The 22,849-nt window shown below is 45.8% G+C and overlaps 2 protein-coding genes across 4 annotated transcripts in view; both read right to left on the bottom strand.

Annotated features, from left to right (window-relative positions):
- Positions 1 to 2,373: 2,373 nt before the first annotated feature.
- On the bottom strand, positions 2,374 to 6,504 carry TSSC4 (tumor suppressing subtransferable candidate 4). 3 transcript variants are annotated; one of them, XM_084287623.1, is made up of 3 exons: positions 6,318 to 6,504; positions 5,452 to 5,538; positions 2,374 to 4,405 (listed from the first exon to the last, which is right to left on the bottom strand). In XM_084287623.1, exon 3 carries the CDS (start codon positions 4,324 to 4,326, stop codon positions 3,298 to 3,300), a length of 1,029 nt encoding a protein of 342 aa, XP_084143749.1. In that variant the 5' UTR covers positions 4,327 to 4,405; positions 5,452 to 5,538; positions 6,318 to 6,504; the 3' UTR covers positions 2,374 to 3,297. The 3 variants fall into 3 exon arrangements, with proteins under 3 accessions (XP_084143749.1, XP_084143747.1, XP_084143748.1); XM_084287621.1 differs by having other exon boundaries at positions 5,466 to 5,538; XM_084287622.1 differs by lacking the exon at positions 5,452 to 5,538.
- A 6,292-nt stretch (positions 6,505 to 12,796) lies between these two features.
- The window catches only part of CD81 (CD81 molecule), a 31,168-nt gene continuing 21,115 nt past the window's right edge, over positions 12,797 to 22,849 (bottom strand). The window contains exons 4-8 of the mRNA XM_084288103.1: positions 20,255 to 20,329; positions 17,633 to 17,740; positions 16,611 to 16,706; positions 16,173 to 16,262; positions 12,797 to 15,900 (exon numbers count right to left, since the gene is read on the bottom strand). Of these exons, the coding sequence (XP_084144229.1) occupies positions 15,838 to 15,900; positions 16,173 to 16,262; positions 16,611 to 16,706; positions 17,633 to 17,740; positions 20,255 to 20,329 (432 nt within the window). The 3' untranslated portion in view covers positions 12,797 to 15,837. The remainder of the gene's footprint in view (positions 15,901 to 16,172; positions 16,263 to 16,610; positions 16,707 to 17,632; positions 17,741 to 20,254; positions 20,330 to 22,849) is intronic.

The following is a 22,849-nucleotide window of genomic DNA, read 5'->3' as shown; positions in this document are numbered from 1 at the left end:
ATTTTATTTTCAATTCTTTAAGTTAAACTTTTTCCACTACTGAATTACTACAGAAATAAAATCCTAATTTCATGAAGGCCTAAGACCCAAATCTCAAAGCCTTTGATGGCATCTTCACACCTAATGTCAAACACTGCTAATGGTTAATACTGCTGAGGATTTCTTGGGCATTCTTCAACTTCTTGGCCTTCCTTCCCTCCTGATGTTTCTTGGTCATTTATCCAACACTCCCCTCCACAAATGGCACTACTTCCCCTCCAGGATGACCACCACCTTATTTTCTATATAGCCTGTGTTTTATTCTCTAAGTTGCATACCCTCAATCAAACTTTCATCATCGCCAATGTCTACACTCCTGTGTTCTTTTCAAGGGAGTTTCCCTTTTGAAAGGTAATCATTTCCTCGCTAAAACCCAACCCGCTTCCTGGGCCAAGAAAGCAAACTTGCATTTACAAGTTGCTTTTGAAAAAAGTTTCCACAGGAAAGAAAGGGCCTGGGATACTGAACTATTACAATGAATCCAGTTCCTAGAGTTCTTATCAGCCTCAAATGATTGTACTTACCATCTTCTCTTCCCAGTCTGGCTTCTGTGGGATGTTCCCTTTCCGACTTCTCCTTAAAGTGCTCCTCACTCATCTACAGAAACTCATTGCATGGTCCTCAAGTCTTCAGTGGCTTGCAGTCAGTTTCCAACGACAAAACAGGTGACCCTCCCACCAGTCCCAAGCAGCCCCTGCTGCTTGATTTTTTTGTTTTAGTGCCAAACTCATCTTCTGTCATCTCACTGTATGAGACACCTTGCCCTTGCATCTACAGCCAAGCATTTTTCTGATTTTATTCTACATTTCTCTCTCAAAGCTTCGAAAAAAAAATAATAAAGCAAGAATTTTCCTAGAAACTAAGAATTTGGGCTGTTGGCCATTTTTTTGCATTACTTTAACTAGCATGTACCTTTTAAGCAGATAAACGTTATCTGGCTTTATTTTAATTTTGTATGAAAAGCTACACAAATAAAATGGATCTCACTACTGTCCTGTAATGGGAGATTTCTTTGGACTAACATAAACATTGTTGGAAGGGGAAAGTAATAGGCTGTGGTCATAAGCTTCAGCTGCAGTGATAAGCTTCAGCTGAACTTCATTTCCTCATACCTGTTGTAACACAGCTCTTATACAACATAAATAAATGCATGGAAACTCTCTCTACTGCCAGGTATCTCAATACAGAGGTGAGAAAAAAATCTCAAATCTGATCAAAATGCCTTTCTATTTACAAAGACGCATGGTGGAAATTAATTGTTGTCTTCATAAAATAGAAATTTATCCAGCTTATTCAGCTGTGCCCCAGACCTTAGTGGTAACATTAACAGTGATGCAATTTTGGTACTATACTAAACGCTCATCACCCTAGGCAAATGAGAAGTTACAAAACCAGTGGGTGTGTACAGTGCTACATTTTTTGTTAGGAAATAATGCTCATTGTACAACCCGCAGCACACCATACTCTTCACAGCAGCTTCCCTGCTACTGTTTTTATTGTGACCGGTACATTCATCATCCACTGGAAACCAGTTTCTGTCTGTTTGGAATTTTTGTTATGTCCCATTCACGTGCACTGGAATATCTGACTTATTTAGCAATGAACCATTAATTAACATGCATCGAATTGGAGTCTCATGATCAAATACCATCTTTTAAAATTAAGAAGTGAATTGCAAAAGATGGCACGCTACTCATTTTACATTTTCTACTTCTGCTAATAAATAATGCATCTATTCAAACATAACCCCCAGAGGATTCAGGCCTACCAGTTACTGGCAAGGTGCTGACATCCCACCCAAGGGGAAGAAGTCTCCTCAACCATCCTTTGGAGTCTGAACAAGCGCAGTCTAGCAAGAAAAAAAAAATCACATATTCTGAAGTAGTCATCTTTCATTACGGTTATAAATATTAACATTGGGGCTAGTTAACTTAGAATGCTTGCAAAAGTCAGTCCAAAGTGAACTGAATTAGTTTCAAATAATAAAGCCTTTCAAAGCATTTAATCTTTCAGCCTTATTTATAGGAAAACAAACAAACAAAAAAAAAAAACTATCCACTTATTAACATTATACATGAAAAACTACTACACTTGACATTATGATCTGATTCATTCTATCAGGTGATTCTCTCTATACTCTAAAATCACCAAATTGTTGAAAAACTGAGCTTTAGAATCTAAAATTTAAGAAGATGAGGAAAAGTTTATGGAACATTAAGTTTAGAGTAACTTTGTAGATTCTAGATTTTCTAAACAATTCTCAGATAAACACAGTATTTGTTAGAACTACCCCATTTTCACTAGTATCAGTATGTTTCAAAGAGATGCAGAAGCCAAGCTACAACCAAAAATTTATTGAATACCAAAGAATAAAAAAGTATCCAGTTCTGATACAAATACCCAATTCCCATCAAATCCACACAAAGAAGTGTGGAACCAGTGCCACCTGGAAAAAATAAACAGATATACAGGCCAAAAATCATCACACCACATCATACCACTAAGAGGAAAAGATGTTGCCTAACTAACAACTGAAGCTGTCCAAAGTGTGTCTTCACTGGGATGTTTCTAAGCTGTACCTGTCTGCAGGAGACATGGCAGGTTTTTTGTTGTTGTTTTCAATGTACCAATGCAATTAAATATTAAGACCACCTTAAAAATATTTTGTTTGCCAATTGTCACCTGGGCCTCCAAACTCACAAGTGGGCACGTTGTGCTTTCACTCTCAATAGCAATGATGGGTATATTTTCTAAAAAGTTTCCCTCTACAGCATAGACTGGGAGAAATCAAATCTAGTGGAAGACTGGGTTTTATTTTTGTTGTTTAAAGACCTCTACATGACCTTTGTTCCAGGATTCTACAGGATTTGGGAACAGCTTGAAATCTTGGGGGTAACTAAGATGCCTTGCAGCGTTTTAGCTAACAGTTCTTTCATGATAACTTCAGCTCCAGAGCAAACCCCAGGGAGCTGCTCAAGCAAATAAAGCACACTGCTGTTTCTGCTAGGGTGCAATGATCCTGTGCCCACAGACTTCTCACTAAAAAAAAGTCTGTAACACACTTTTGATAGCTTAATTTCTAACAATATAAAATGTCCTGGGTGGCTATAATACAAACTGCTAGACAAAACACCGTAACATGGGTCCCTGACCCAAACAAAAAGATATATCTTATATATACATGGGTAGGGAAGAAAAAACAACAAGCATATCCAAAGATGATACAACTTCTTGGATGTTTCCAATTTGTTCCATCATTCAGGACTCTTCCTCCTCCCCTTCATCATCTACTTTGGGTCGGAAATTTTTCCTATTCCTCTTCTTACCACAATGGAATCCAACTTTTTCTACCAAAGGTTCTTCAGCTGCACCACTAAACCTTGCACTAAGCTTACCTTCTGTCTTCAGGTTCCCCACCATCAGGCACCCCTCCTCCTCTGCTGCCTTTCTACTTCCACCATCTAAGTGCCCCAGCTCAACCTTATCGTCGTCCCTCAAATCAGTCTTCAGAGATTTTCCTTTCAGATCTGGTTTTGTGTGTTTCTTATCTCCCTCCCCTGCTGCTACTTTCTTTTCTAGTCCATCAACACCCCTTTTTGCTGGTTTGGTGAATACAATTCTCCCAGCTCCACAGCTGGAGGGATCCTGATTGAAGTATGGGGTATAACTATCTTGGGCAGCTGAGCTTTGTTCCTCTCCTCTTTTCTTCAGACCCTTTAGAAATTCCATAGCCACTGTCCTGTTAGTCTTGTCACTAGACTCTGAAACTCCATCTAGACTGTATTTGGTCCAGCGCTCTGGGTGTGCCACGTAGTCAGGCACCGCTGGAGAGATTTTGGGAGCCTGCACTGGTCTAGCTGACTTTCCAGGGTTTTCTGGAACCACATTACTTGACACAGTAGTTGGAGGTAAAGGACGTTTAAACCTCCCGTCAACAACATTATCTTCAGACATTGAGGGCACAGACAATTTGGCCGCCTCTTCCAGGCAATCAAAAATGCTCTGGCTGCGGAGAGAGAACGTAGAACTCATGCCCCTCAGATGGAATGGCTGGACAGGAGATCTGTGACTGCTGTCTGAAGGGTCAGGGGCGTCCTCTGATCCATAATCCCCATCCTCTACAGGTGGCTCCTCTGGAGATACTGTATTGACTTCTGCTTCATCTAGCCCCAAATCATCAGAATCTGAATCGCTGAGCGACACTGTGTCAGAGGGCAGAGCTCCTTCGTAGTCAGTGGCCCCAGCCACTATGCCCAGGAAGGGTTCACCGGCATCTTGATCTCCCATCTTGGGGCTATCGCTCCACTGAGGGCTCTGATGGAATGTCTGCAAATACGGTCTGCCAAACGCCCAGCGACTTTAATGCCTAGAATACAAAGGAGCATGAAAACGCAACTGTGAAATGAGAATCATATGTATGACTATCATTCTAGGCCGTACAAAATAATTGTTTTTACAATATCGCAAGCAACTGTACTTCAGGAATTCCTAAGCAGTTTTGCTTGAAATAAAAACACTATTTATGGAATGAAGTACCTTAATATTAAGTTACACAAGAGTAGGTACAAGAATACAAAGTAAGCAAGAACAGCATTGCACACCATATTTCATTAAAGGTTACAGCAGGACCAGTTACTAAGAGATGTACATAAAGAGCAAATCTGATAACCCCGTAACAGTCTCACACATCCTCCATTGGACGAAAGTGACCTCTCTAAATCATACCCGGCATTTATCATTCTGCATAAATCCACAGAAACACTTCCTAATCTCTTACATTTTCTTTTAGCCACTGCAATCCTTTATTGCCAGTTTACCTCTTGCCCCAGTAATCATCATGTCCTGCTTATTATGAACAGTGCTACTGCTGACTGAGGTCCGTGGCAGAGAAGCCTGCAGAGCGTCACTACAGCTGTCAGTTTAAACCCATTGCTACAGTTTCGCGATGGCTTTCAACAAAGTACAAGCTCCGCTCCCTCTTTGGCTTTAAGCTCTCATGTTATTACTAGATTCCTGCAATCACATGGTAAACTAGTTTGAGAAATGAATCCCACTGGATTAAGAAAACTAATTGCAGATGCCATGCTTGCACTAGCACACTGGAAACAAGGGGACAGCGTAACATAGGGTCAGCAAGAGTTGGCTGTTCAGTCAATAAAAAGACACCAAGATCTGTAGCCTGAGTTCCAGTACAGGCTAAATCACTCTGCCACCTGCTCAAAGGAAACCCTGAAGAACCAGGAAGGCCGAAAATCGCACCACCAATTGCTAAGCAATGAGAAACAGAGCTGGCAAACACACACCTCGGTTCAGCTCCAAGAAATGCGAATTATGGAAATAGTTCTCATACATTATTAGATTAAGCTGAGCTGCGTAATTAAAGGTTCTTCTCGAACGATGCAGTAAACAGACCTAGGGTCACTCACTTTCTCTTGAGACTGGGCCAGCTTCCCCTCCTGAGGGTCAGTTAAAGCCACCAAAGATCTCAGCACTTCCATCCTAGAAAACAAACATTTCCATCAAGATTCTGGAAATGTAGCTTTAAAATGAGTTTTGAGAATAATTCCTTCTCCCTGAATCATCCAAAGCTGCAGAACCAAGTTCCAAATCTGACACAAACTCAAGCTAGCAGAAAAGCGTGCAAATATTCCTGGATTTTGGCAAAACAGCAACACAACCTAATAAGGCAGGCAGCGCTGTATTTACTCAGGCTCCACGTGCATGTTGCCAAGCCTTCTTCTATTGAGCAGAAGAGAGGCTTTAAAAAAATAAAACTGGAATTTATAGGTGCAGCAAACAATAAGTAAATGAGCTGTGTTAGATAAAGCTGAGAAAATACCAAACTGCTAGTCACGCATTGCGGGCAATAAATACTGCAGGAAAAGAGACGAGGGACACCACAGGGATGTCTTCAAGGAAAGGCCACATTTGCAGTCAGGGATGGACTGGCACGAAGCGTTAAAACATGGAGAAAGGCCTAAAAACTTTGAACGCTCGAGTGCTGCGGTCTGTGCGAGGCCTGCCTGTCTCTGCCAGAGGGACTGAAGGGACCAACGGCTGCTTTTGGGCACACGTCCCTCAGCGTAACCCCTACACGCGGAAAAGCCACCTGAAATCCCTTCATCCTCCCATTTGGTTTTGAATCAGGCAGAATAAGCAGCCAGGACCCCAAGGCGGCGTTAAGAAGTGCGAGTGGCGAACACGGCCGGCTCCAGGGGCAGCCCCCTCCCTCGGGCCGGCACCCCGCGAGGCGAGCAGCGCGCACACCCTGCACTCACAGGCTCGCTGCGGCGGTGCCACGGCAGCACGGCTCGGGCAGGACGGCGGCTCCCTGCCCGCCAAGCTCCCGGCCGGGCTCCGCCATCCCGGCCTGGCTGCGGGGGGCTGGAAGCTCGCCGCACCCACAGCGCCACACACCCGCCGCCGCCTCCTCCTCCTCACAGCGCCGAGCCCTCTCCTCCAAGCCGCGGCCCCGGCCCTGGCGCGGGGCGCGCTGGGACATTGAGTCCTTTCGAGCCGCTGCAGCGCTGCAGCCCGCGGAGTCCGGACTACAAATCCCAGCAGGCAAAGCGGCGGGAAGCGGGCGGGAGCTTCCCCTCTCTCTCCTTTTGCCTCCTGGGAGTTGTAGTCTCCCGTGTTGTCCTGGCTGGGGCGACATTTTGTGAGGAAAAACTTCCCCGGCTCGCTCCGCCGGCGCCGCGGCACGGCAGAACTACAGCTCCCAGGGTGCACCGCGCCGGGCGCCGCCCGCCATTTTGTAGTCTGTGAGGAAATGGGGATCCGCTGGCGCCGCACGGGGCCGGCCGTGGGGCATCCCCCTGCCCCGTGGCCGCGGGGGCTGCGAAATGGCGGCTCTGGCCCCGCCGCCCTGCCGCGACAAAGTGTGGAAAAAGCACATCAAATAGAGCCTTTTTTCCTCATCAGAACACTAGGCTTGGCAACTGTGTGGATTTCAGAGGAAGTGCAGGCTTTATTTTTTTTTTTATTATTATTTGTATTTTCTAACCAGAAAACCCCAAGTCACTAGGGGCGTAGAACCAGTGCTCAGCCAGAAACAAGTTTCCATTTTCTGTCCCAGAAAACATTTTTTTGTGTGTGCGTCGAGAAGTGGAATTCTGTCTGAAAATGTTTTATTGGTGTTGGCCCCAGCACTGCCTGATTTTTTTCCCCTTCGTTCAGCTAGAAGTTTACTTTTACAGTGTAAATATACTTCCCAAGTGGCTTTAATACTTAGCTTGTTTACCCTAAGCTGTGCGGCAGCGGCTTGCCGGCCTCATCCCCACCCGTTCCCTGGGCCCCAGTCTCATTCTAGATTGCATGTCCCTGGGACTTCATCATTAAATTGAATTAAATTAATGCCTGAATTAAATAATGACTGCAGAGGGGATGAGCTTCTGGAGCCTCTCACCCCGCTCTGAGAGACCAACATGCAAAGTTTTGATTTGCAATAAACAAAGCCCCTCATCTGTGCCATCATTTTGCAGAAGAAAAAAAATAAATATATATATATATATATGCATATATATATATATATATGATTGTGCAACTTCACCTCACCTGATGTTGCTGTCCCCCTCCATGTTATCTGTATCTTGTTGCATCTCCAGTTTGTTTGCAGATAGATGTGCTAAAGGTGATGCTGTGTCTGTGTCTGAGACAAGCTCGCCAAATCCCTTTAAGAGGGGCCTCACTGTGAGTCATCCATAATATAAACTGCAGCCACTTCATTTGCATTGTCAAATTTAAAATATGTACTTTTGCCTTCTGGAGTGCTGCTAACTACAGTAATTTATGAAATGTAGGCTGCCTTTTGGAATACATTTGGCAGCAATAGCAAGGTTAGCACAAAATGTCTTGTGTCTGCCTGGAGCTGTACTGTTGTTTTAAAACAGCAGCTCTAGAGGTGTTTCCCCATTTGGTGAGCCTTTCCTTAAACGTATATACATACATAGTATAGGCACAGAGGGACAAATAGGTTCCTGGCTGGAGGGAAGGTAAGAGGAAAACAGAGTCCTCTGGCAGGTGAGCAGGAACAGATACGAGGAGGGCACTAAGCAGGCACAGGAAGGCGTTGGACAGGGAAGCCAAGCATAAACCATGGATGAAGGCTACCACTTCTGTGTAATGTAGTCTGGGGTGTCGGGGTGCACCAACAGCAAGACTCTGAGTGTAATGAGGAATAGGCAAGAAAAAGATGTGCAGTAAGTGGTGTTATGCCCTGTTTTTGTAAGGGTGGAGACAAGCAATATATGACATGGATTTTTTATTTTTCTTTTCTCTTTTTTCTTTTTTTTTTTTTTGGCCAGGATACTGTTGATGGCCAAGGTTACTTCAGAAGCTGTCCGTACCCTTTTTCTCCTTCCTGTCTTTGCAGAAGATGAGTATCAGACACTGCAAAGAGCCAGGGATGAGCTGCTTTTTTCTCTGCTGACTGAGAACAAGACAGTTTGCACCAGTGGTTATGCTGGTGTGTTGGGATTTTCGCTATTGCTTGGCGACAGCTGAAATAAAAATAATGAGTCAGACTCTGAAGATGAACAGATGGTAAAGCGTTTTCGCCCTCGCCAGTGTGAACTAAGGTGGCTTGAAGAGGGGTGGGGAGGCTGGGATGGAGATCTGAGCAGCAGCACGGGCCATCATCCAAGCAACCACACCATCCAGTGCGTGGACTCCTCTGCAGAGATGGCCCCATGCCGCTGCAGGAAGCCAGCGCATCCCCCTGTGGGGGAGCTGTGTGTGAAAATGCAAACCATTTTCAGCCCCAGTGCTGGGAGCCTCATGCTCCTGTCTTGCAAATAAATCTGTCAGTGGCCTCTATCTGGTAACTGTTTCTGCTGCTCACTGGCAGGCTCTGGCCCCAGCCCATGCACTAAAGGCTTCTGCTGCTTCTGTGCATAGAGACTGGGGTGGGTGTCTGGCAGAGACTGCCTGCCCCTCTCCTTGGGGCTGTAGGAAACTGGCAGGTGATTCCCCAGCAGGCACCACAGGCCAGACAGAGTAATCAGATGCATTTTCTCCATCACATGCACGCAGAATGAGAGTGGAAGTCTGGTGTGGCCGTGCTCAGCTGATGCTGGAGTTCCTGAGGGGAAGTGGGGAAGGAAAGGAGCATTTTCCTGTAGGCAAAAATCAAAAGCAGGGTAGTGAACACCACTCTGCCAGGAGAATGCAGTTGCACCATGCCAGAATGGGTAAAAGCAGAGGGAAGGGAAGCCTATAAATAGCCTCAAAATGCGGTGGAGTGAGTGCTTGCGACTGCTTCTCTCTTTGCTTACCTCTTTTACCTTGCACTTTCCTTTGGTCCTGGCCCACCTGCAGGCAGTTTGGATTTAGTCCAGTGCTCTCTACCCATGTTGATGCTTTATTCCCCCTAAGATTACATAAAACCAATTCCTGTGGAAGGAGTTTTCTTAATGAGGGCAGGTCATGAAGGTCTGTATCAACCTGATTCTTCACAATAACAAAGTTATTGCCTACCTGTAGGGAGATTTGCAACTCTTTTCTGCTAGAGACACTACATGCATGAGCGGGAAGTGAAGTCCTGCAAAGTTAATGCTTTCTGCAATTATTTCAAATAAAAAAAAAAATGCAGTTGGGAGCCACTGTTCATTTTCATTTAGCTACAGAATATTTTTACTAAAAAGCCCTTCTCCTAAATCTTGAGTCTTTTTTCTATCATTTGCCACAGCATGCCTGATGCTACCAGCAGAAGAGCTGAAAGAGGTCATTTGTAGCAGCTGAGGGCCTTGAAGTAAACCTTTTGGAAAAAAACTCTTAAAACTCTAAAACTCCTCAGACCTTCTGTTAGAATATGGCCTGTAGGAACTCATTAACTGACACTGCATTGTAGCTGACACAGGGCTTTGCATTTAACCCCACTAAACCCTGCTGGAAGGATTCTTACCAGTTGACTTGCAGCCTGCAGGCAGGGTGTTGTACATGAACAGTCTCACTTGGCCTAACACCAACATCTTTTCAGAGCTTAGCAAAGCTGTGTTTGAACATGAGGGAATGCACTAGTGAAACAGGCCAAGAAACACACACAAAAAAAAGGAAAAAAAAAAAAGTGTGATTAAACTCTAATTAGAAATGTTACTTGCAACCTCTGGCACTTGAGCTGGTTAATGTAAAGCCAGTGGAGAAACGCCAAGCAATCCACCTTTGCATGCCTGGTTGCAAAGTTACGTGCCCACTTTGTTGTATTTGCAAGTGTGAAAAGTGAAATGCGTTTTTATTAGCTGGATGGTGTTTTCTTTTTGCTTCAGTTCCCTGGACTCTCTGAAAGGAAAGCATTGGGCTGCTTGCGTCAGACAAGCTGCCAGAGGTTGGCTGAAATGTTTGCACCAAGAGTGCATCTTTATACATCCACCATCCTGCTGAGCTCATGCCCTATGCAGGATAGCACAATGATCTCCAGGCTGAAACCGAGGAGCGGTCAGACAAAAAAATACACAAATTAACACTGAACCTTTACTTTGGTTCAGTATATACAGGATTTGGGGATTCTAGCCTGTGCTTATCACTTAATCAAGCACTAGTCACGTAATTAATTATGTTCACCTCTCCCCTTCAGCACCTACAGATACGCAGCAAAGGCAACTGTGGTTCAGAGCAGGAATCTGAGCACAACAACTAGCACATCCTTCATCACTGAGCCAGGCAAGTGGAGCTGGCAGCTGGAGAACAGGGAGGGTGCTTTCCCCTGCAGCAACCTCTGCTGTAAACAGCTCTCCCATGAGACAGCTGGCTGTTTTTTTTTTTTTTTTTTTTTTCTCCCCTGTGGGAGTACAGCAAAACATAGTTAGAGCTTAGACAACATCTAAGTACAGAATGGACATGGGCAATTTATACCTTTGCTGTTAGTCCCAGTTGTCTTAGTAGGAAACAATTAGGCACATTGCTACTTATAACACAAACAGCCCAGAATAGGCTTAGGAAATAGAGCTGGCCAAAGCAGAAACACTTCTAAAATCTCCCATGAGAAATACTCTAGATTTTTTTTTTTTTCTAAACACCTAGGGGAGATGGGTGAAAGAGAAGAATTCCACAGGAAAAAGCCCAAATTGGTATAGCTTAGAAAAATTCACACTTTGATTTTTTTAATTTGCATAAATTCTTGTTTGAAAAAATAAAAATAAAATCCACGGTAGTATTCCTAGGAAGCTGAAGTTCTTGGCCCTTCAGTCAGCCCTTGTCCCTAAGTCCTTCAATCCTCTGGACAAGAAACATTTTTCCAAAAAAAGCCTAAGCCATGGCTGTTGGTGTAATATGAGAACAACTGGGCAGCAGGCTTTCCACCCACCCTTTCCCCTAGCAGTGGTTTATCTGTGCAGCCTCACATGCTCCTACGCAGGACTGCTATTCTCCACTCACAACCTGTGTCTTCACTTAACAGCACCTTAAAAGGGCCTGGTTTGCCCATTTCCCTCTCAGCATCTCAGCCCCACCAGCACATACAACTCATCTGGCTCTGAGCATGAGTGTTAATAGTCAAACCGGAGGTGCAAACAAGGTAGAGCATTTAGCTGGGGAAGGTTTAAGATTCTAGCTATGCTTCCAGGCTGATGTCCCAAGGCACACAGCCTGGATGCCAAATATGCGCTGTGCTTTGCCAGTTTGTTTCCACTATCGCTTTTCTTACTGTTGAACACTATCCTGAGTCTGACAGTGACTCACATCAGCTTAATCTTAGCTCTGAAGAGGTAAGAATAATTTCATACCCATCTGGAGCAACAACACAGCTCCACAATCCAAACGTTCTAAGGCATGAAGCACAAAGCATCATATTCATGGGAAACCACCTAGAAGGTCAGCTAAGGACTGCATTCCCTAAAGCAGCCCGAATTCTGCTTTGACACAAGAGCGAGAAAACCCTGCTCCCTTGGAAGACACGTCAGAAATCTGTACGCGATGGAAAGAAACAAGATCTGACAACACATCATTAAAAATCGACTTACAAGGGAAGGTTTTGCTTTGTTTCTTTTTTATTATTATTGTTTTTAAATCTCTTTTTTTTTTTCTTTCTTTCCAGAAGTCATTATGTCCGACTCCATTAACATTCAGGTAAACAAGTGAAAGAACAACAGATGGGGATGATCTCGTAGCACAGGCACAGCCGCCAGGAGCAGGGAGCAGGGCTTGCCTTCCTTCATGGCAGCTGAACATCGCTCTCCCTCCCTCTCTGCACAGGCAATGGCCAGGGGCCATCGGGGACAGCCATACTTCAAACGCAGCGAGAAGTCCAAGACACAGCAAGAAGGAAAGGCGGGTGTGGGATCACAGCACTCGGCCTACTCCCTCACTCTCAGCAGGGCTCTCCCCTGATGGTGCAGAGGGGCAGGCGGCAGCAGCAGCGGTGGCCTTACCAGACCAGCCACAAAAACAGCCCAGCCCCTGGCTGGATGGCAGTTGAGGGCATTTTGGGCTATTTTCGGTCACTTTAAAAGCCCCATGGGCATGCCCAATACTGCCACCACAGCCCCTCCCCTGAATTTCAACACAGTCACCCCATTTTGCAATACGTATTAGCTCCCCCACAGCTGTGCCCCCTTCCATTGAGGGGGGCACAATTGCAGCAGCCACCGCTGCTGGCAAGCAACCTCTCTGCTGTCCCTCAGCACCATTCTGGATGCGTCCCCAGCCTGCCACCCCCCTTGCCGAGGCTGGAAAAACCCATGCTGCTGAAGCCTGGTTCACAAAGCATCCTGGTGTCAAGGTTAACTGGTTGTAAAATTGCAGCGGTTCATCACACTATGCACACAATGAGAAATGTTTATTAAATCGATTTTTGTTTCTTTAAAAAAAAAAAAAAAAAAGGCAGAAAGAAGTTCAACACACTGCTCTGTGGCATGCTCCACAGTATGAAAAAATCCCAAGCATTCAGTTAAGCTGCCAGTGGCTCTGTTTGACCTTTCCATGTGGTCTTTGAACTTACACCTGGATAGCTCACTCTGCTTCTCCCCACCTGCCTCTCTCCTCCCTGCTCAGGCTTGCAGCCATTTTTCTCAGCTGCCACTTGCTCCAGAAATATGCTTCCTCAGAGAGGGAAGGTTTGTATTTACAGCCCTCAATTTCATCTATCATCTGTTTGGGATTGACTATGCAGTCAGACATGGGGACCCTCAGCTGAATTCCACAGCAAGCATTACTGTCCCTGCAGAACTCCTTCAGATCTCCCCAGGACATTCCCAGCCCTGGTCACTTCCCTCCTGTCCAGCTCCAGTTCCTGCATCCACATAGACAGGAGGTGGCACAGGGCGCTCTCCTCTGAAAGGAGCCAAAGAGCAAATGGCAGCCAGCGTGGCACATGGTCTGAGCAAACACCCTGTTCTTCTTCCTCCCACAGCCCTGGCTCCCTCTTCAAGCACCACTTTTCTCCCAGTTGATCCTGCACAGGACAACGCAGACCCCCAAAGCTACAACATCCAAGGACGTGCCCAACCTGCACTGAGTTCTCTGCAGGGAGGACCCAGTCCGTCTTCAAACAGAGCTTCAGCTACTTACGCAGCATCAACTGAATACTGAACAATATCAAAAATATGGTATAAGGAAAGAAAACAGAATTGAAATGCTTAATGGCATATTTATACACATTTATCAACAGTCAACAAAAAAGGCGGCAAGTTACACATCCATTCTGTATGCTAACAATCCTGATGCACATATATGTAAACACACATGCTTGGTTGATGCATATACATATAGCCACGTAACAGAGTAGATGACCTGAAGGAGCTACGCTGGGGAGCAGGGGAAGGGATTACCTATTGCAAAACCAAGTCTCATTCTCCATGTGCACAAAGTGGACATTCAGGGCAGTGTTGCTTTTAAGGCTGTTTCTAAGGCTGATTTTTTTCTCCAACCCACTCAAACCAAAGATCTGTTGAAGAAGTTCCTCCTCTTACCTAGCACAATTTCATATATATACCCCTATATAGACTTTTCAGAAGGCCCTATATACTAAAAGGTAGGGACAGGAAAGGGGTGAGTGGAAGGGGAGAAAAGCCTCTGCACAGATCAGCTCGCCTCAGTGCAGGAATCTCCTGTCCCTGTTTGGCAGGGGCCATGGCACCCACATGCCATGGACAAGGTGCTAGTTCATAATAGTTCCGGGTCTCTCTCCCTGTCTGATTTGGAGCTCTTAATTGCAACTTGAAGGTGAGGGGGAAAGTGAAATGCTTTAAGAAACGGAAATATTCCTGAAGTGAGGAAGGTGATCGTGGGTTTTTAACTCCTCTCCTCCCCTGCTTCAACGTGGCAAAGAGCTGAGAGATGCTAGCATTTCCAGCTCAAATGCCCCTACAGCTAAGGAAAAGGCTTTGCTTAAAAATATATATCTATAGAACTATACACATAGATCATCTTTTTAGAGACACTCTGATTTTTATTACACAGATCCTGGGTCACTCTTCCCCTCTATGTACACAGTAACAGAGTGGCATACAACAGAGGCCACGCACGCATAATTGGCAATCAAAGCTTACCAGGGCACAAAAAAGTGTTTTAACTGGTGCAATCTTAAATCCTGAATTCCCTTGCTTTGATAAGCTCATCTCCTGCTGTTATTGTAACTGGAAATGGAAAGTCTTAAGAAATAAGTAATTATGTCGTTTTCAAAATCAAGTTACAAAATTTTCCCAGCAATATTACAGTGTGTGACGATATGCTATAAGCAAGGAAAATTTCACTGAATAGGAGAGTGATGTAAAGATGAAATTTAAATATGTACGTATACAGCTGGAAATCGCCCCAAAGTCATCCTGCAATATGTAAATGTAGGACTGTTAAGGTTAAGGACTTTTCTTCATCTTTTTTCTTTTTTTTTTTTTCTTTCCCTAATATCACTTGTATCTAGGCATCAGCTTAACATTGGGAACTTTGTACAACACTAGTCTCTCCCAAAATATTATGTCTATAAAGAAACATTTAACAAAGTTAAAAAAAAAAAAAAGTGACTTAGCTTTCAGGTGATTGTGTTTGAAAAATTGTGACTAAAATTCACACCCCCAGCAACTGACCCTTAATGTTATGAATATTTGGAAATGAGCCAATTTATAAAGTTATAACCCCCAGGGGGAAAAAAAAAAAAAAAAAAAAAGCGCAAAACATCCGCACTCTTCAGAGAATGCAAAAAATTGTGACTTCTGTTACGAGTTTATCTAGTGTTGCAAACAGGTCCGATAGGAGCAATCCACCTCTATCTCCCCTGGGAAACATCACACCAAGACGATTAGGGCTGCTTCCTCTCCTCTCTCCCAGGCTTGGAAAAGCCAGGGAATCAGGGTGATGGTGGGAAAAGAGATCTTGCTTCATCAAGAAATCCTGCTTCATCATCAAATTATATATATATATATATATATATAATAATATATATATGTATATTAAAAAAAAAAAAAAAACAGTCCGTGCTGAAAAAGAGTAAAAACAAATGCAAAGATTTCTGAGAACAGGCTGCAGCCTTCCCCTCTGTACATCCTCCACCAACAATATTTCTGATTTTTTTGGGGTGGGGAAAGGGGAGGAAGGACTGGATCTCCTGCTACAGCAGCTTTCCCTATCACACAAAACTGATGTGTAACTAACTCAGCCACAAGGATATGGGAAAGTTTTATTTATAAAAAAAAAAAAAAAGTACTTCAAAAGAAAAATGATAAGTACTGTATGGTAATATTGGAAGTATTTATATACATAGGTTTCTTTGTCTTTTGTTGAAATGTCTCCTGGTCACTTGGTGGCACTTGGGGTCCCCTCCAGCGCCTTCCGCCCTGCTCCCCCCTTCCCCTCACCGGCTCTCACGTCTCAGTAGACGGAGCTGTTCCTTATGCCACAGCACAGCACCATGCTCAGGATCATTTCGAAGATCTGTCAGGAGACACAAGGCCACTGGTGAGGTGCTGACCTGTAAGACGTGGGAGCTCCCCCCCCTTCAAGCTAGGGATTAGGACAACCTCACAGCCTCCGGTCTTCCCCCAGCCTCCTCTCCACATAAACACTCTCATGCCAGAGATAAAAGCAGAGATGATACATAATTGCTGCTATTTTTTTTTTTTTTTCAGGGATCAGGCCATTTTGACCTAAGATCACCGATACCAGTAAGTCCTGGATAGCAAATTCCTTCCTGCTGCAATGCTTACCATGATCACGGCGACCACGATGGCTGCAATACCGATCAGGTACAGCTTCCCGGAGAAGAGCTCGTCAATCTTTTTGTGGCAGCTCGAGTTCTGAAGCAGAGAAACACTGTGGTCACAGACCTGCTTTCCTCCCACACCCCCTTGGGCATACAAAAAGGCAGGTCCAAGGTTCCTGCTTTCCCCCAGGTCCTACTCATGCTTCCAGGCTCGTGCCATGCCTTGGCTCTAGGAATTCCCACTGGACATCAGCCCTCTGTAAGCCCCTCAAGCAGGAACAGCAAGGGGAGCATTGACACAAACCTCTGACAGCCCTCTACCTTTATCCCCAGATAAATGAAATCTCTGCCTGGTATCCAAATCCTGAATAAATCACCAAAGTTCCCTGGCAGCCAAGCTCCCTCACAGAAGATGTGCCAGGGGAAGAGCAGCCAAGCCTACCTGAACCAAGATTTTCTGGAAGCCCTTCGGGCAGAGGTCCTCTCTCCACAGCGCAGAGATTGCTCCTATTGCAGTATCAGGACCACAGCATTCCAGCTACAAAGAGGAAAAAAAAAAAAAAAACAACAACAAACCAACAGGTTAGCAGACAGCACATGCTCTCTTGCAATGCTCTCCCTGCCATTAAACACCTCCAAAAGCCACCTAAAACTAAAGAGGCACCTTGGATGGGGAAAAAGAAGGGGAGGAGGAAGAAACAATTTTCTAATTTCATTTTTTTTCTTTACATGCAATGCAGCTGCTTCCAGCACTGATCCCAGACACATCAGGCCTGGTATCCTGGAGGAGAACGAACACGACTCCCTCCAGAGATTTGCCTCCTGCTGAGCAGAGATCTCTAATTATTCCTCAGAGCAGCATTTGTCTTCCACTGAGTTTTACTTAATCCGGAGTGCTAAGGTGGATCGAAAACAACTTCATTAGAGCTCAGCCCAGACTTCCTAGCACAGTGCTAAGGACAAAATATTTAAGAGGGTGGAACTCTTTTACCTGACCCCTAAGAAGAGCTACCTCTAGCAGGCTAAGACCTAAATGAAGCATTATATGCTTTAGACCTTGATTTTCCTATTCATTTTCCTGACCCCGCTTCCTTCTCCTTCCTCCCACATTCTCATTTCCTCTGGCTGCACAAAATTCCTATGTCAAGGAGAATTTTGGCACAGTGCTCAGAAGACAAGCAGCAAAAACTCAGCACTCAGTTCACTCCTAAGCATTACGTATTCAGCACTGCCTTCACTTCCCACCCCAGGACAACTTAATTCCTCTTCCTCTCTGGTGAGGAGCATCTGAAACACAGTGGCAGCCGCTCCTCGCCGCTCACCCCATACAGAAGTTAACACCCCGATAAACCCCATGCAGAAGTTAATCATGTGCAATTCGAGGCACTGCAGACCCCATTCACCAGCTTGGGCTGAGCATGTGTGGCCCAACCTGAGCATGCAGCAAGACCTCTGACATCTCACCGTTTCGTGAAAGGTCTTCACTACGGCCTTCGCATTGCTCGCGTCTGAATCTGCCATGAGCGCCTGCTGGAACGCTTGGTCGTAGAACTGCTTCACATCTTTGGCTATCTAGGAAAGACCGCAAAAAGTCTCTTTCAGCCAGGGGAGCATAAGGAAACCCATCCAGCGGATGTGCCTGAACAGGGACGGTTCCCTCAAACGGCACTTGCAGGTAAACAAGAAGTTTTAAACAGGTTCAGACGCTGCTAATTCACCCAGGTGAGTGGAGAAAGGCTTGTCTTTCACGGGGCTCAAGTCCCTCCAGCCACAGCATCTTTCAAAAAGCAAACATTAAGAACCTCATTCACCAGCCAGCAGGTTCCACCCAAATTTGTTTCAGTGCTCTGCGAGCTCTCTGTAGCATGCAAAGACAGCCAAGCCACAGAGGTTGAACCACAAGCTCTGAGATAGTCTTCAAGCTGTGTGGATTGTTAACACTGCCAGGAACTCAGAAACGGCTTGTTCTTAACTACCAAAGGCATGGAAACCAAACAAGCAAAGGGTGGATATCAGTAGATATGGGCACCTCAACCTGTCTGGCTAAGAGGGGACAGGAATAATCTGGGAGAGACTACACACTAAAGCCTAGTTATGTGGCTCATTTGCAGCTGGAGGTTTTGATGCTCTTGGATGGGTGGCAAAGTCCTGCTGGGTCTCTACATGGAGCAGGACACCTCCATCCTGTAAATGAGAAGTCACATCCATACCCCAGCTCTGCCACCTGGCCTGGTAGACCACAGACACCCACAGGGAGTCGACGCTCCATGATGAAAAAAAAAAACAAAAGCAACAACCAACCAAAAAAAACAAAACAAAACAAAAACAAACAAAAAAACACTAATTTTCAGAGAAACTGACCCTGTGGCTTCTCCTCTAACACTTTCCAATAATTTCGGAGGGAGATGAAAGGAGGACATGTGAAAGAAGCAAAGGAAAAATATGAACAAGTATGAAATGGAAAGCGCTTTCCAGAACATCTGCTCTTGGCAGTGCACACTGGATTAGCACACGAAAAACGAGACTGCAGCAAAAAGGAGCATGATTTCAATCAATTATCCCAGCATTTCTCCATGCTCAAAAAAGTTTGCTTTGGAGGGCAATACCCTGTGAACAAACCATTTGATTCTGGTAAAGGGGAAAAAAAACACAAAAACAAAAACAAAAGTACTTCTCGCCTTTCACTCTGTATCTAAAGCAGCTCTGACAAGGCGGGATCACGGAAAGAGTGCCTGCAATTTTGTGAAACAAAATCCTTTGCCTGCTCCATTGGGAGATGACTGTCCCCCAAGACTATTGGCCAGGGCTGTAAACCCAAGGGGGCTTCCCACCTTATCCACTGGGTGTCCCCTGAGAGTGACACAGTGTGGCTGGGAGCACCCAGCACTTCGCTCCCAGCCCCTGGTGCTCATGAGATGCCCTCAACCATGCTGGGGGAGTAGCAAGCCGCTTGCCTTGCTAGCAGTGATGTACAAACAGCCCATTCATCACAGCTGAAAATGCAGACAGAGCCAACTGATTGCTACCATTCATTTCGAAGTGCAAAATTAATTTTAGGTGGCTGAGGTCATTCCTTTCACATTGGCAAATCCTACACTTCTCTGCTTTATGCTCTTTATACCTTTATCCAGGTGCCTTCTCCCTGGCACGGAGAGCAACAGCCACAGGCTCCCTCCTTACCCAGCCTTTGTTTTTCTGTCATTTCATTCGCACATCTTGGGCTCCTCAGGATTCACAAACTAACATCTGCAAAGGTTAATTAGCTCGCCGAAGTTGCTAGGGAACAGCACCCTGCTTGCATAGTAATACAGTTAGCCACAGAAGAGTTTATGCTGGTGAAGTCATGCTCTCCTGTGAATCACTACAAGGGTGTTTCCATTCACAGCCGAGCTGGTCATCTGTGTCCTAAATGCAAGTGAAAGCTGAGCCGGCCACCACCTACTTCCACAGCTGCCTTACATTTCATTGTAAACACATTTGCTGCTTCACCACCAAGCCTAACATAGCTGTGAGCAGAAGTAAATCCCCTTCTCTCCCCAAACTTGCACTGACCAAGTGGTGGACACCCAGCCCTCTGCTTGCCGCAGGATGGCCCTGGTTCCCACACAGACAGCTTGGTGGTTTTTGGACCAAACCTTGCAAATGTGAGAGCGAACGTAGGGAAGGCAGCGGGAAGAGAGGTGCAAAGCTGCCGGTTTCAGCCCGTGTACTCAGTGACACCTCCTTCCCACACGGCCAGGTCTGTGCTTTGCTCCTTGGCACCTCAGGCGTGCAGGTGGCTTTTCCTCCTCGACTTCACACATAAATCCACTCCTGCTGCAGCTGGCAGCAAGGAGGAGACCTGAGCCAGATGGGGTTATTTTTATCCCAGACATCGCACCACATACCGCATGGGGCAGCCATTCCCATCAAGTGCTCACATTTAAAGGTTAGCAGCCGAGCCAAGAGTAGTTAAGTGACCTGCCCAGGTCACGTAGCAAACCCCAGCTCCTGGGACTCAGTCTGGGACTGTAAGAGCAGAAGGTTCCCACTGTGCTCCCACCCCAGCCTCCCAGCCCCACACCACAAGTTTTAGGGTCGCCTTACTTGGTCTTTGTTGACAAATCCCCAAATTCCAGCCGCAACTTCACACGCAAACAGGATCACCAGGCAAGTGAAGAACTGTGGAGACAAATTGCGAGAGGGATGCTTAGTACACTTGGCTACAGGAAAAAGAAGTGATAAAGTAGGTAGGGGTGCGCAGCAGCACTTCTGATGGGGGAGATCAGAGCAAGGTCTCTCACACACACACGTTGCTCAAGCACATTTTCCTACAACTCATCAGATGCCACCCTGTGCCCAAACTTCCTACTGGTACAGCCAAGAAGGGACAATCAGAGCCCTCTTCCACACAGGGACCTGCAGGCATGAGGATGCCTTGCACACCACCAGACAAATTGCCCCTTCTGATATGGCTGCAGGAATATCCAGCCTAGCTTCCTGCTCTGCCACAGATGCTCCCAGGACAAGGAGTTGCCAGCACAGGGTTAAAAGCACATTTTGGCTGCTGAGGAGCTGCAGGGTATGATTTATGGCCAGTTCTCTTGGCATTCTCCGCCCTGCAAGGCTACTGCAGTTTTTTGCATAAATACTAGCAGTGATGTTTTCCCACAGCCTCACCCTGTTAGCACAACCCCAACACTCCTCCTTCTCCCTGCCACCACTCCAAACCTTCCTCCATCTTTCTGTTCATATCCCAGTAACGTGATGGGAGGTCCAATAGACTGGACATGGGATGCTGTAGAGACCATACATCATAGCCAAGTATAAAGACACAGGCAGGTACATTCCACATGGCCCACATTACCTCTGCAACCACATCACACTCAGTGGCTTCTTCCTAAGAAAAGCCCCATGGAAATAAGTAAAAGAGGTGAAAGTAGCCAGGAGATGGCATAAAATCACAGTATGAGGTGGGAAACACAGCCCCACATTCTGGGTAGTGCCTTTTTCAGACACATTCAGGACCTTTTCTTCCACAACAGGGCAAACAGGAGTTTCCAGAACGATGCTATAAGCCAGCCTTACTCTCAAGAAAAGCAAAGGGATATCTGCACAACATGAACAGGACCTCTGACCTACCTGCAGGAAAGGACTTCAAACATCTTTGCCCTAGAACAACCAACTCCTATCTAAACACTTATCTGTCACTGGTTTCCCAGGAACTCCCATGGTAGACTGGGACCCACATCACCCTAAACCACAAGCACAAGGCCACTGTAATTCTCTGGTTAAGCACTAGGGCTCACTCTTGCAGTGGTTACCCTCTAGTGAGGGTTGGCTTGTTCACCTCAGATTTGGAGATCCAGCTTTCTGCAGGTAAGTGCAGGTAAGCTTCTGCAAGCTAGCTGTAAAACGCTGAAGATGCAGCTTTACACCATGGAAACACGGAGCTGTTCTTGGGCAGGTGCGTGGAGGTGTTCCTGGTCACTCCTGGGGAGCACCCTAAGGATGCTGCCTAGAAATGTCCTTGGAGCCCGGAGGGAGCCTTAGCCAGCAGAAAGCATCATCAGGAGGCACCTCCAGCCTCCCCTTGGCAAGCCAAGGTGTGAGCAAAGACGGGCAGCACGCAGCAGCTAGAGCTGCTAACTGCAGCCGAAGCAGCCGGTTCCCCTGCCGAGCTGCAGGTACCTTGTACCATCACCATCTGCCCTCTTAATCCTCTTTCCAACTTCAAGAGGGAACGAGGGGTAATTCAGGGTCTGTAATAGCTCATGCCAAAAAAAAGAAAAACAACAATCCAAAGCTGTCAGACCTTGCTACAACTACCACTGTCAGATTTGCACACAGACTCCTTTTATTCCCGGCAGCAATGGTAATGCCTGCAAACTCTTGCCACAGCTCTCACCCAACGATGTTCCAAAGTGCTTTACTAAAGCTGACAAGAGCCCCCCTCCTTCTTGCCAATGTAGAAAAAGAAGGAACCAGAGGTGAGGCAATCTGCAGAGCAAGAAGCTTCAGTTCCCTCCGTCCCAATTGAGTCCACACCCACAGGTCACCGGATCACAGTCTTCCAGCTCAATGAAGCCAAGTGCTGGAAAGTCCCTCCAAATTTTATGTATTTTTTTAATCCCTTCAATTTATTATTTTTTTTTTTGTGCAATTTCTTGCCTTCTCAAGCACAATGTGCCAAAAGCTCTGACATGCCTCAATAACAGCCCAAGAGCAGGTATGTACGTGCCAGCACTCTCTTCTTCTGCATACAATTCTGCTATGGGAGGGAGGAGAGGAAAAATCAAAATAAATTAAAAAAAAAAAAAATATCACAGATATCACAGAAAGCCCTGAAACAGGGTTATCCCAAGGGCTGCAGAACGAGGACACCCACGTGGTGGCTCATGAACGGGGCCACTTCCAGCCAGCTTCTCCCTGAGGCTGGCAGAGCCTGGTGATGGTTATGGAGCCTGGCATCTGGTTTAAACCCGAACCACGTGCAAGAACTTGCTACAAATAACTGGGTCTCCCTCACCCCCAAGGCCAAGGCTTTTGGTGTGCCTGCAGCTTGTGCAATTAAGCTCATCCCACGCCAGGAATCCCAAGCTGCTGCCTGCCATCAAGGATGCCTGTAGTGCTTCAGTAATGGTTTTCCCAAGATTTACCTCGACACCCTCACTAAGATATTGTGGGAAATCTTTGCTGTTT

This window comes from Netta rufina (genome assembly GCF_964035555.1).
Source record: "Netta rufina genome assembly, chromosome: 5".
Classification (NCBI taxonomy): domain Eukaryota; kingdom Metazoa; phylum Chordata; class Aves; order Anseriformes; family Anatidae; genus Netta; species Netta rufina.
Note: the sequence above shows the minus strand (reverse complement) of the source record. Positions and strands in the feature narration are given on the sequence as shown.

Excerpts from the sequence above, each read along its gene's own strand:
- TSSC4 (XM_084287623.1), bottom strand. The coding sequence starts at position 4,326 with ATGGGAGATCAAGATGCCGGTGAACCCTTCCTGGGCATAGTGGCTGGG.